Genomic DNA, 14,920 nt, shown 5'->3' on the forward strand with positions numbered 1-14,920 from the left:
TCAAATCAAATCACAATTCATTAATACAGTTGTTATTTCATTTAAGTGCTGCCATTAGCTGCGGCGACCGAGAGGCGGAATCTAATTTCAAGTCAAGAGAATCATCAGCTGATAATTGTTGGCTCTCCTTCATGGTGATCACAGCAGAGACTTCCATGCTCGTTTGGGTCTCACACAATCAACAAACTGATTTTGCACGCTGGCCACATCACAGCGAAACACCACCAATGTCTATACACGTCCACAGCGAACACCGGGACAGAGAGCTTTTTGAATTTGAAAAAAAAGGAAATAACAAAACGGACGATAATATCACAAGGTTTCTTCTCAGAAAATGTTTCTCCTGTCATTTTATCTGGACATGTTTGGTGCTGAATGTCTTATAGTAACTGAACCAAACCATAACAGATATTTTATAAACCTGAAGAAGTGAGACTTGAGCATGTTATAAACATTATTGATCGCATTTTTGAGATTGAGGGTTAAGATTGAGGGCTAAGCAAGGAATTGGAATTCACCCTTAATCACAATTCTGGTCAACATAAGAGACTATTGGATCAAGTATCTCCAGATATTTGAGCTATTTCATAAACAGGTATCTGCATATCTATAGTACAAATTGATATATTATCCATAAAATGTCCATAAGTTTACTTTGGACAGCAACTTTCTCAAAATAGTTTTTTGAAGCATGATGACAAAACTAAATAAAAAACAAACAACAACAACTACATAATTGTATATTTTAATGACCTCTGCCTTAACTTTCCTTGGGGGAAAATGTGTTGTCAACTATCAATGTCCAGCACCTCAAATACACTGCCTTCTCCAAGAAGTAGACGTGATCAACCGTTAACCGCATTGCCGACAACGAAGAGATTTCTGAAGGCAGTGATTTTGAGGATTTTCTCATCTACGATGACATCATCGCTGATAACTTCGAACGCACTGAACCGATCGACCTGGATTTATGGTTAAGATATAATTATGTTTGAAGACGACGATGAGTTTGAAGGTTTTGAAAGTGTTTATCCTGCAGATGCCACACACTGAACCTCAGGTTTCAGAGTTCCTTTCTGATCACCCATAGGTTTGACAGGCATTTTTTTCCAGGCGTTTCAGGCCTTAATGGGTTCACGTAAAAACATTAACGATGACCACATAAATTATGACAGTTGCCAAGCATTTGCTTGAGGTGAATGTACATAATCTTTATGTTTTTGTTAGGGATGGCTCCATATCACAACCTCAGGTATCGCCCAATAATGATATCCAGTTTTCACAGCTTTTGTACTACAAAGCTACTAAGAACACACTTGTGCTGATGCATTTACCACCCACGGCCATTTCAAGCTGCATAGTGTTCTCTTTCTGATATTAGATCCAGCATCAGACCGATACCAAGTATCATATCGGCTCATCCCGTTCAAAGACACCAAAAACCTAGAGAAACACACAGAGTGAGAGCGTGTAAAGCTCAGCTGTTGTGTTTATGTTGATGTTCCTCCCCTCCGACTCCTTGTGCCAGCAGGTGTGCACATATGTAGAGAGTATAGAGAAAAAAGTGTTTTTTGCACAGATCTTCTCTGCTCTGAATATCAGGGTTTTTTTTGTTTTTTTTTAATGGCATCTCTCCACCTCCACCTCAAATGCTAGCACCTCATTAAAATCCCTGACAGAGCAGCGTCAGCAAAAAGAGAGTGAGATAGAGAGATAAAGAAACTGAATTAGATAGAGAGCAGGAGGGAGGGTAGTGGAGAGAGATAAAGAAGCAGAGATAAAGAGATGGGAAAGAGATGCTTTGGCACCGAGTACCACCAAAATGAAAAGAGGGAGCGTGCGAGTAAAAGTATTTCTCCAACAGTGCAGTAATGACCAAGGTCACCTTCACTGTCCATCCTCCTCCTCCTCTACCTGTGCTCCTCATGTCAGTACCCCTGCCCCCCCCCCTCCTCCTCCATTCATCCCTCCATCACTGCTTTGTTCTCACCATCCGTCCACTCCTAGTTTCTGGAGCTCTGAGATGCCGAACGACAGTGATCCCATGAAGTCGTTGCGGCTGGTCAGATCCCAGTCCCACACTTCCACGGACAGACGGCGGTCCTTATCGTACTCCTTCAGGTGGCTGCGAGAGAAAAAACAAGGACAGTTAACAACTGGATGTTGGCCATTGGTGTTTTTATTCATATGTGTCTTGACCTTTTCTGTTTTAAATTTAAAACCACAGGATTTGTATCACACTGTTACAACCAAGAGCACAGTTACAAACCTTTGGTATTTTACCTCTGAATTTATTTATGGGTTATGTTATTTTTATTAATTAAAAAAAATGATTCCTTTGCTAATATTTTCAATTGATCCTTGTTCAGAGTGATGCTGATCATAATTATAGTCAAGTTACTTTTTTTTTTTTATTAAAGTCACCTCAAAATCCCTCCCAGTGTCAAAGTGCATCAGGGCAAATTTCAAAATCCACAATTTCAAAAATTCATTAAAATTATTCCTTAAGAGGTTTGCTAATATTTTCAATGGATCCTTGTTCAGGGTGATGCTGACTATTTGTATAGAAAATGTCAAGTCATTTCAAGTTACTTTTTGTTTTTTTGAATAAAGTCACCTCACTGTCAAAGTGCATCAGGGCAAATGTGTCACTTCCTCAATTTCAAAAATGTATTAAAAGTATTCCTTATGATGTTTGACTAACAGTTAAAGACAACTTATTCTAGAGTTTTGAACTGACAACACTCTAGTTACAAAACCCTGTATCCTTCAATATGGCCATACTTGGACATTTGATAATTGTTTACTAAATTAAAGTAAACACATTATTTTGATAAATTTGTAATCACTTTGAGCATATTTTTTCTCGGATGCTACTTAAAAGTGAATATTTTCTGGTTTCATTGCGTCATAAAACAAAATAACCGAATCATTGAAGTTTCTGGACAAAACAAGACATTTGAGAAGATGATCATTTGGAAATTTGGGAAAAAAATTATAAAAATAATAGTTATTTGCAGCTCTAGAAATCAGATACATTTCCTAAAACAAAAAATATATATAGTAGCAGGAGCTTATACATCTGCATCCTACAGTCACAACTCACTTGGAGCAGTTATCATTTCAGTTTATTTGATAGGTGCAAAAAAATGTTTTTTTTTCTTTCAAACCAAGCATCTGCATCCACGTGCCTGCAAATGCAAATCCGTCCTCTTCCATGCAAACTGTGAAGTAGCGTATTAAAAAATAATTGGAGCCAACTGCGGGCACCAACCCCAAAAGCAAGGTTTTATGAATATAAGGAGCCAGATGTTTTAATCTGAGCGCCAGCAGCAGTCAAACATGGTTGGTAAGATGAGCATAATGTGATGCTCTCACTGACTGAGAGAGAGAGATAAAAGAGAAGAGCGAGATAAAGTCAGAAGAAAAAAAAAGACTGGAGGAAGGAGAAGAAAGGAGAAGGGGAAAGTGTGAACATAAATGAAAATGGAAAAATTATTGGAGCCTTACAATTTAAAGGTCTCATTCCAGGTCGGGTTGAGGCAGCACTTTATGGTCTTGGTCTTCTGTTTGCTCTCGCTGCGAGGGTCTGGAATCAGTTTGAGCTTCACATACGGGTCTGAGAGACCGTTGGGATCCATTGGAACCAGATTCTTACCCTCTTTGACTGGAGAGAAAGGAGGGAAGGGGAAAAAGAGAGGGAGAAGCATAAGTATAATAAGAGCAAGAGTTTTTGACATTTCCTGTAAAAAATGCCAACAATTTCAAGTCTTGCGATTAGGGATGTCATCTGAAAGTACTTCCTATGCAGCATCTTTTGCATCCACAAATGTTTCACTCGCCGTGTCCAAGTCACAACAAGATGAGAGCTGAAGCTCCTCAGTCAGTTCTTCTTGGCGTTTTGTGTTAAAATTAATTCAGTGAAGCTGCAGCAACTTCAGTTATCTCTGCAGCTCCCAGGTTTCCGTTACTTAGAGATGACGGACACGGAAAAAGCACAACAAATGTTGTTTTCCAACAAAACGAGTCAAACAAGATCTGAAGAAGCCGCGAATTGCTCTAAATTCCATGTGTTTTTCTAAGCATCTTTAGATGCTGTATGAGAAAAGCTCTTTAAGCTTTATGTAACCCTTAGAACACAGAGCATTTAGGCTGCTTTTTGTCCATTGCTATGTTAAAACATATACACAGATGCTATACGACTATATGTGCAATATAGAGTGTCTTATATCAACCTATAGGCAATCTGATAAATGTATATTTTTAATTTTCACATACTATATAAACCACCTTTTTAAAATCAGATTGATTTATTGCTACTCCTATGACCTATAAACACAGCCCAGGATGTCCATATAAGGAGTTATGTATTATTCCCATAGCCGTCTGCAATAAGGGTTAAATACACACAATTAGAAAGGTAAAGGTTAATAGTAATAATTAACAGTATTTACCTTATACAGTATATATATACTTTTACATGGAGCACTCACACATCCTATTTGATGTGGTAATTTGAGGTTTCAGTGTTTTGCCCAGACTGTCACCCCCTCTGCCTCCTGAGCCACAGTGTTCCCACCAGGGTTGCCAGAATTGTCTGTAATGACCATGTAGACAGATGAAGGTTGCCACTTCTAACACTAATCCTTATTTTGTGGGTCTGTTATTGGACTGTAATTGTATCCCAGACTGTAAAATCCCTTGCAATTGATTTTTTAGAGTGTATTAATGTGTGTGCGTGTGTGTGTGTGCGTGTGTGAGTGTGTGTGTGTGTATAACCGTGTGAGACTGCAATTATTGTTGCTGGTCAACTTTCGAGGTCACATCCAATTACCAGAAACAAGGCTGGTGTTTTGTGCATCATGCACAAACACACACACACACACATAACATGCATGCACAACACACTGATTACATTCTGCACTTTAATACAGCTAATTAACGGTCTTTACTGCTGATTCGGGGTGGCTGTGGTCGAGTTGTTGCCTTTCGACCAGAGGGTTGGAGGTTTGATCTCCAGCTCGTCTAATCGACGTGCCAACGCAGACAAGAAGGCTGTGCTGGCAGCGTGTGAATTGGTACGACAGATGTGTGATAAGGTGTATGGTGATGTGGTACGGAAGTGTGTGTGTGTGTGTGTGTGTGTGTGTGTGTGTGTGTGTGTGTGTGTGTGTGTGTGTGTGTGTGTGTGTGTAGAGGGGAGTGAATAGGAGAGCTTTCCACCTCTGGTCGGTACAAATGCGGTGTCCAAATTATATCCATTTAAACTGAGGAGCGGCAGCATTGATCTAAATGTGCATATTAATGTAATATTAATATTAATAGTACTAATAAGGTTTTGACACTAGGTGGAAAAGTTATCTTAGGATTGAAAGGACAGTTTTGTTGCTCTCCACAGCAAAAACATCTATTGGTATTATGGTTTTATATACGGTTGCAAAATATTTGTTTTTGCTCTCAAATCTAGTTTCCTCTAAATGGGAACAAAGTTTACAAAATTCCCATCATTTCCTTTTGAATCTAGCCGTTGATTAACTCTTATTAGAAATAAAAAAGTGTGATGCACATTCATTATCCCATAGACTTCCATATTTATTGTGATGCCGCCGATTTTTTGTTAGTTGGTTTGTTTTTGACCAACTTTTAGTGGCAATACGGTTGTTAATAAGAGGTTTGAGCCGGTTTCCCATGGATTCATTGCCGAACATCTGTGCTCGTCTCAGTGCATCATTATCACGACACAGACATGCGATAGGGTGTTCAAAAATAAACTGAACTTTGCTCACTGGCAGTAAATTATGCTGCAGTTTACTGCACTTAGACGAAACAATAGGGTTTTGGTTTTTAGTCGAGACGGCAACCGGACTTCATTTCACAGATAACAAAGGACTGCGAGAAAAAAAAAAAAAAAAAAAGAGGAGGGAGTTCTGTACTGGAAAATTATGGGCTGCCACTATTCAGAGACAAATTATGGAGACTAAAAATGTCACAGTGAAGTGTGAAATAATACTGAAGCTGCCTCATCTTGTATTGTCAGCACATTGCACCTGAGTTCGCCTGAAAGTGGAATAAAACTTTTCAAGCTGTCTCTGCCTACAATGATTTGTCTTTTTTTTTTTCTTTTTTAAATATGAAGATACACAGCTCTTAGTGATGTGTGGAGCATGTAACGCCATTTGAAAACACGACTGAAATGAGCGTTTCCTCGTGAGATAGCAGTGTGAAAACACTGTACATGTCAGAGGAATGAGGTTCTAGTGGTGTTCAGACGTACAAGGGTTTTTGTGGAGTTTCTCTTGAGGGTCTAAGGATAGAGGGTGTCACTTGCTGTAGCCTTTTGAGGCTAATTGTGTTTGTGACGTTGGGCTATAAAGTATAAATAAAACTGACTTGACTCGACGCTAAGCTCCAAGAAGTGAACCACAACTTTCAGCTCTCAGTGGAGAAAGTCTATGAATATTAAATGATGCTTTGTCAAAGTGACCATCAAATGTTTGTTGATGGAAGCTCTAAGGAGGGAAGCGCGTTCTAGGTAGCGCATGGTAGCTTATCAGCCCGTTACGCTATGATGTGTGGGCGACACGCAGAATTGAGTGTAACTATAAAAAACACTTGATTTAAATCATAAGGATAATATTTGACAGATTATACCTCACCTATGCCTTTTTATTACTACTTTAAATTGCCAGTACAACCCATAAAATGCTAATTTGCACTTGTTGGAATACTCTAAAAGGACCAGCCTAACTCATAAAATGTACATTCCCACATGCCAAAAAGTGGTTGCAGCTCCTACCTTGTAACGTAAAACATTTGTTGTGCCCTAAAATCACTTTATTTCAATAATGAGGCTAATATTTGACAGATTATACCTCACCTATACCTTTTTATTTGTTTGCATAACTTTAAATATATCAGTACAACCCATAAAATGCTCATTAGCACAGTCATAAAGTCATTGCAGCTCCTTGTAACGTAAAGTGTGTATTTATCCTTTATCCTCCACATGAGGGTCACAGAGGGAACTGTGCCAATCTCAGCTCACATAAGGCGATAGACCCTCGCCATTAGCATTACGCTAAAATCAAATCCTGGCAAGAACCCTGAAGGGTAGCATGTCAAACGGTCCCATAGGACAATTACAGTAAATAACAAAAGAGAGAGTGTGTGTAAGTGAGTGAATGCATTTGCAAGCAAAGGTGTGTTTGATGCATGAGACTGTGTGTGTGTATGCATGAGGCCAATTCTAGCTTGCATTCTGTAATGCTAATTGCAAAGAGAGAGGCAGCCATGATACATGTGCGTGTGTCTACAGGGAGAGCAAATGGAGATAAGAGTGCAGTAACAGCAGAATCCTGGAAGTGCACAGCGGCGTGGGTGTTGGCTTTGAAGCAGCGTGGCATTCTTAAAGCCCAACATCCATACTGTATGCAGTAGATGGTCAAACGGTGACAGTCATGGTGAGAGCCTGTGTCTATGAGTGCAGTTTGGGTTGTTTAGATCATAAAAAATAAATCTATTGGGAGATATTTTTATCATAAAGATTAATAAAAAAAATTAATTCAAATTTATTGGTCTTGTAACAGCTGTCATGAAATATGCTGAGGGCATTTCCTGCCACATTAGGGATATTTTGGAGCGAATACGATGTAAATAAGATCCCATGAAGACCTAGAATTGGCATCCTGTGTCATCCAAGGATCCTTGCAAGGCCCTGTTTCTTCTCCGTTTGTTGTGTTTAAAACGCATACAGTACAGTGTATTTCCGTGTGAGAGGTACCGCGAGAAAACCTAGTCTCGCGACTCCAGCTGTGCAGCCAGGCACGTTCAGGGTGGACGAGAGACGCACGTCGCGTCTGTTCTGCAACCAGTGTATTATGGGTGTAAGCAGAGGAGCAGGGATGTAACGATACACTCAACTCACGACTCAATACAGTTCACGATTTTTTGTTTTCTCACGATTTTTTGTTTTATCAAAATGAGCTACAGACAAATTATGTCCAAATAAAATTATCTTTTATTCGTAGGAAAGACATCTTAGAGGTGCTTGCTTTACAGAAACTCTGTAAAAACAGTGTCCTCTTATAAAAAAGTGCAACTGACATGGTCATCTTAAACAACAAAATACATGAAAAATATCACCTTTCTTTAGAAACACACACAAGTAAAGGCCACATTATACATCTCGACTGCGTAACCACGGAGACCCCTCTAGCCTTCATAGCTCTCCGTCGTGGTGACGGATACGCACTGCAATTTCCCGCCCCGATCAGTAGGGGTCGCCACGCAAGGTTGTTGTGCTTTTAGCTACAGTGAGCAATGGCGTCCGAGAGAGAAAGACTGTGGAAGCGGAATAACATTGAAACAGTGGCCGTTTCTCACTTTTCTGTGTCACGGAACGCAGTTTTAAGAAAATTTGAGGCGAGAAATTAGTCATTTTGAGTCTAAACATGTGCTGTACTGTGCTGAGTTACTTTGCTTCTCACTGTGGTGGCGGCTAATATGCCGCTGCATGTTGCTCGTTTTGCTGCCGCTATATGTTTTGGTTTTGTCTGTCCATTTCTCACCGGTTGTATTTGTGTATATAGGGAATCCAAAATGCCGCCACACAGGTGATTTTAAACAGCTCGGTGCATCCTCTATCTCAAAGTTGTTGACTACCGTCGCCATGTCTTCCCTCGTTCTTCGCCCCGTCTTCCCTCGTTCTTCGCCCCATACCTACGTAGTGACGCAAGTCCCCAAACTAGTGACTTTTTTTAAGATAACGCAACCTTTAAAAAAAAAAGAAAACAAGAAAGACGAAAAAGAACATATCCTACTTCTCTCGCATTCGCGATTCATTTTTTCTGTCAACCGGTGCGAATCGTCACGCATTTTGTACCGATTGATGAATCGTGTCACGATGCATCGTTACATCCCTACAGAGGAGGCCTTAATTTCTAATAATCTGCAGTCTCACCATTAGATGTCACTAATTATTACGCACTTGACCTTTAAGGCTGTGGTCGGAGCCACAACTAAAAAGTTAGTATATGCCATCAATGTCCGTGAGTGCTGCTTTTGCAGGCGACGCCGTGCAGAAGACGAGCCTCGAAAGCGGACGCCGTGCGTATGACGCCAATGCATCTCGTCGAGGGAGATTTCCCGCTTAATAATCGCAAAAACGTCATTTGAGACACGAGTGACAAATGCAGCACGGGAGTAGTAACACAGGAGAGTGAGTGGGTGTGGAGGGAATCGTCACTGCTGCTGTGAGAGTGTCCTTGAGATAGATGCTGATCCTCCATCACCACTGAGCTCTGAGCATCTTGTGTATGTGTGTGTGTGTGTGTGTGGGTGGGGGGACATACAGGTGATCAATACAACGTCTCATCGATTAAGTCCAAGACTTCATTTCAAAGCACATGTACATGTTTCAGTGTTGCCATCATCCCCAGCAGCTCCTGCTACATTAAGCTGTAAAAATCAGCCATTGTGCTTCTACAATTTGCTCCCTGTGGTGGTGCTTTTTTCTTTTTCTTTTCTTTTTTTCCTTTCTACTGCTCTGCAATGAGGTAGCAGGCTGCTGGTGGCTGCACACTGCCCCCTGTGGACACGCACAGGTATTGCGCCACCAACCTGCACCTCTCAGTGAAGATAATCTTCAACCTCAAGGAAAAATCCAGAGGATGTGAAGTGGATGAAGAGGAATGCAACACATTATCAGCAGATAATCTGTGCTGTGAATGCAACGTTAATTCATAATCCTGCTCACTGGAAGATAAGAATAAGAATGGTGTTCTTGACAGCGACAACTTAATTCTAACATATTTATTGTATTTTGTTCTATTACTTCAGTCCAAGTATTCTGCTTTCTTTCCATTTCCCACTAATGATCAGTCTATGATTGCGGGAACCACAAAGAAAAAGGGGAGAGTAGATGAGTGAGACGGAATCCCAACAAAAGAAATGGAGAAAAAACTATTTCTCTGGTATATCATACATTATATTCTTTGTGACTTGTCATCAAATGTATTTTCTTTATTTATCTTTTTTTATATTTCTTTTATTTTGCTTAGTGTTTTAGTGAGCGGTGGTTCCCACAAGGCAGATTGCAGGGATCTATAATCCTCACTTCCTCATTTCTTTTTATTTTCTTCTGTTTTTTGGTGGGGGCAGGAATAGTTTTTTTTTTTTTTTTTTTACCCATGAAGCACTTTGAGTTGCACCGATTTGCATGAAAGGAAAATTCTGATTTAGGTAACTTACATTAGAAATGTATCTGCAACTGAGTTAAGTTTTAAAATAAATATCTGCTGCCACCTGGGGGTACTACAGAACACTGCAAGGGGGCGCAACACTGTCCAGATGATGTCTTTTTCAGTATTTTTCAACTAAAACATTAATGAGGAAACAAAATTCTGCAGGAAACTATGAGTCCATATTTAACATATATGGAAGAGTATCTCTTTGGAAATTAAACTTGTGCAGGTGGTTTAATAGAGATTATTTTCAAATATTGTAAAAAAAAAAAAAAATGTTTGCATTAAATGTGATTGAATTGAATTGATGTTTATATATACAGTAAAGATGTGTGATTCTGACCCAGAATTGGGATGAGATAGACCTTGAGAGTCTCGTTTCTTCTCTGTATAGGGTTAGGGTTAGGCAGATCTATGCAGATCTATGTTGCAATAGATTCATAAAATCAATAAGGACAACTGAGGCTGAGGAGTTCATCATTTGTTGATTTGCCGTTGTGAATCATTCCCAGACATGTACACCATCGCACGTGTGCAGAATTAACAACACAGAAATGGCATCGACGTCACCTCCGTAGGTCTACCAGCAGAGGGAGTCAGACGACTGTAATTCAACAGTAACACTACAGGGTTTGTACTGTAGTGATGACTGCAAGTGTGTGTGTGTGTGTGTGTTGTACTTACTGGTAACAGTGAGTACATTAGTCTTGACTTCAGCAGTGATCTGGAGGCGACCTCTCCTCTCGGTGTGGTCTGTTCCGCACAGACTCGGCACGTTGGCCACGCAGCGCTTATGGATGTTCATCATGCAATCTGGAAAAAACACATAAAATATGGACTACATTTTCTACTGAGCATTCTTTATATATGGCATTATATATACAGTATGCACAGAAAGAGATGATGCAATAAAAATGACAATATAATGATTTAAATATAGGCCATATTTGTGCACAATATACAAATTCTCCTGCCATTTCTGTTACACCTAATATTCTACATAGACAACCCTGCATGTGGATGTTTCCTAGCACTAATAGAATATTACTCAGTGATAAACTGTATATTTTCTGCAAAATAAAGACTACAAAAGTGTTTTTTTGTTGTTGTTGAAACATACGTTCACATCTCATGCCCTGATGTATGAGGCCGTAGAGCAGAGAGCCACAGTGGTCACAGAAGGTCGGGCTGGAGTAGGTGTGGATCTTAAACTTGTGCTTTGCTCTCGGGTCCTGGAAGGACGAAAGGGAAGGAGGCAAGGAGGGAAGGAAGGAAGGAAGGAAGACATGAGAAATCGGTTGAAGCCCTCTTTAAATTCATACATACAGTAGCTCAACAATTAACGCTTTCTTTTTAATCTGACAATCGCGCGAGCACACACAGGTTTATTTTTTATCTAGACATAGTGTCAGTTCCTCTTTCATAAACATTTGCATGGGCAGTCTGTGTGTGTGCATGTGTGTGTGTGTGTGAGAGAGACCTGCAACCACAGCTCAGTGGACAAACACTACTGCATTTATGCACTGTGGTTTCAGTGGTTGACACAGACGGACAGTCGATTACGCATAAATCCGAGACATGTAACTGTTGCCTGCATAGAGACTGAACACACACGCGCGCGCTCGCTCACACACACACACACACACACACACACACACACACACACACACACACACACACACACACACACACACACACACACACACACACACACACACACACACACACACACACACACACACACACACACTGCAGCATGAGCCTATGGAGGGTGAGAACATTCATTACACCACTTGAATCCAGGTTGATCCAGGTTGTGTGGTAAAGCGGTGGGGAAAAAAGAAATGATGTTTGTGGAGAAGATCCATCAAAGTTATTACGTTGAAGTTTTTACTGGATTATGAATTTCCTCGCGCTCTCCTCCAAAGCATCTCCTCACATCTCTGAGATGCTTAGGATGCAATCAAATAATAAACAAGTGCTCACTGGCAGAGAAAATCATTTTTCACATAAACCAATTTCAGTCAGGTTTGAGCGTAAACCGAAAACACGTGTGTGTGTGTATGGGCGTGTGTGTGTTCCTGGGATAAAAAAAAGGTTGATTGGTTTCCTTCATTTCCACCACACCTGTCCTTTTTTTTTTTTAAATGTATTTTTATTTTCAAACTGCTACAGCCTGAATTATAATCAGCTTTTCTGAAGTCTGTGTGTGCTTGTACAGTCTGAAAGATTATGCAGGTGCTTGTGTAGACATGTGGGTTTCTTTGCACAGCTGTGTGTGTGTGTGTGTGTGTGTGTGTGTGTGTGTGTGTGTGTGTGTGTGTGTGTGTGTGTGTGTGTGTGTGTGTGTGTGTGTGTGTGTGTGTGTGTGTGTGTGTGTGTGTGTGTGTGTGTGCTATGCGTTTGTTTGTTTCTCTGCCGCAGCTCGACGTTCTCAAGGACAAGACCACTTCCTGCTTTTTCTGTTCCTCTGAGAAACAAGAGGACATGACGCTGTGCCAAGACTGCCGCGACGAGCGCGATATACAAACGCTCGTGATTAAATAAATCAAACGAAGAGGAGGAAGGGAAAATAGTGACGAGACATTATCCTACAGCTTCCTCCTCTTTTTTTAAAAAAAATCGTTTATTGTCAAACTAAATATATTTACATACAGGATAAAAGGTACTTACATAGAAGAAGTAAGAAAAGTTGAATTTGACACAGTGATGTGCCCGGTGTGGTGCGTGTACCACCAGTGTTACGCCAGTTTCCTCTGGTGGTACTTGAAGAAACATCAGAAGAGTGTGGAGCAAATGAAATAAATAATAATATATAATACATTAAATAATAATAATTCATTACTAATTTTACTATACCAGTGTGTGGAAGTATATGTGAGGAAGATATAGGAGGATATTGAGAGCAGATTATTTTATTGGGATTAAATCTGCTTCCTGTGAAAAGTCTGTGTTACTTCGACAGTTCAATATTTTCTCAGGTGCTACTTGGAATAAAGAAAAGTTTGAGAAACACTGCTTTAGAGGAAAATTCACTACATCTTATCTGGATTCCAGCAGTGGATCGACTCATCATATTTCCTGCCAGGTTTTGTCTTTAAGAATAGCAGATATTGGTTGTCAGGGATGGCAGAAGACCACAGTGTGGATCAGACACAAAGGGTTGTTTTTTTTTCCCCAAATCAAACAAGTTTGATCAGTGATCAGTAGAGCTGCAACTAACGTAACTCATTTTCGTGATCAATTAATCTGTCGATTATTTTCTCAATTAATCGATTAATCTTTTGGTCCATAAAATATCATAAAATGTTAAAAAAACGTTGATCAGTGTTTGTCAAAGCTGGAAATGATGATGTTCTCGAATGTCTTGTTTTGTTCACAAACCAAAATGATTCAGTTTTAATGATTTCTTTGTGATGTGGAGCAAAGAAACCAAGAAAATATTCACATTTAAGAAGCTAGAACAATCAGAAATCTTGTTTTAATCATGAAAAAACCTTCAAACCGATTATCGATTATCAAAATAGTTGGCTATTAATTTAGTAATCGATTAATCGTTTCAGCTCTAGTTACCACTATACAAATAAAACAATTTCAGACTGTTGTTTTGATTCATTTCTCTCACTGGAATCCCACTTATATGAAATCCACTACATAGGAACCAGTGGACTGACAGAGGCTGAGAGTGCAGAGAAGTGGATCCAAGTGCAAAAGGAGTGGGTAAAGGTAAGTGCTGGGACAGAAGATGCTCTTGGAGGAGCTGGGTCTTCAAGACAGACAGAGACACGCCTCTTGTTCTGGTAGCGCTCTGTAGGTCATTGCACCAGCGCGGAACGAAGCTCGAAAAGAGCCTGGATTGTCTTGTGCGGCGTGTTGGCACAGCCGGACGACAATCCTTTGATGAGCCGAGTAGTCGAGGGGTGACATAAGCCTTTGGGAGAGCGTTTAAAATAGGTGGGAGCAGACCCATGGAGCACTTTGTAGGCTAGCATCAGGGATTTTAATTTGATGCGGGTGGCTAATGGTCGCCAGTGGAGCTCAATGAACAGAGGGGGTGACGTGTTCCCTTTTAGGCTGATTGAAGAGCAGACGCACTGCCGCGTTCTGGCCCAGCATTAAAATTTATCATCAGATATCGGCGAACATGCCAAGATCAACATTAGGCTGCAACCTCATTGACTTCTACGCCGTTATTTTTTAACGTTTATTTATTAGGAGTATGACAAATATGTTAATTTCACCACAGGAGACTCTAATTGAACCTAAATGCAGCACTCTCGATATAAGGCCATATTGGATATTGACAAAAAGTCCAGTATTGCGCATCCCTATTTAAAACGTATGCTTTACTGTGGTGCCCACTGGTTTAAATCATCACTTAACTGGGAGTCTTAAGCCAGGCTTGGTCCTAACTGTAACACACATCAGCAGCGGCATCAGAACGACGACTGCCTGTGAGTCAGTGCAAAGACGAGCTGTTTTGACTGTTTTCTTGTCATCGCGCTTTGTCTCGCTCGCCGCGCTTCTCTTTTGTTGTGGTTAAACACTCTGTGGTCCATTATTTCCCCCCCCCGTCAACATCATCAATCAAGTCCCCACACGCAACGACGCGCTCGTCTTTTCATGTCACTCATGATGCCGCGTGACAGGCAGACCGCTTTCTTCTGATCATTTATTCA

The 14,920-nt window shown here is 40.4% G+C and overlaps 1 protein-coding gene across 1 annotated transcript in view; it reads right to left on the reverse strand.

Annotated features, from left to right (window-relative positions):
• The window catches only part of LOC310933376 (protein kinase C beta type-like), a gene marked incomplete at both ends in the record, with an annotated part of 80,907 nt that overhangs the window by 30,123 nt on the left and 35,864 nt on the right, over positions 1-14,920 (reverse strand). The window contains 4 exons of the mRNA XM_083896852.1: positions 1,991-2,125; positions 3,511-3,667; positions 10,926-11,054; positions 11,362-11,473. Of these exons, the coding sequence (XP_083752978.1) occupies positions 1,991-2,125; positions 3,511-3,667; positions 10,926-11,054; positions 11,362-11,473 (533 nt within the window). The remainder of the gene's footprint in view (positions 1-1,990; positions 2,126-3,510; positions 3,668-10,925; positions 11,055-11,361; positions 11,474-14,920) is intronic.

The sequence above is a fragment of the Microchirus variegatus genome, assembly GCF_963457635.1.
Source record: "Microchirus variegatus genome assembly, chromosome: 10".
NCBI lineage: Eukaryota > Metazoa > Chordata > Actinopteri > Pleuronectiformes > Soleidae > Microchirus > Microchirus variegatus.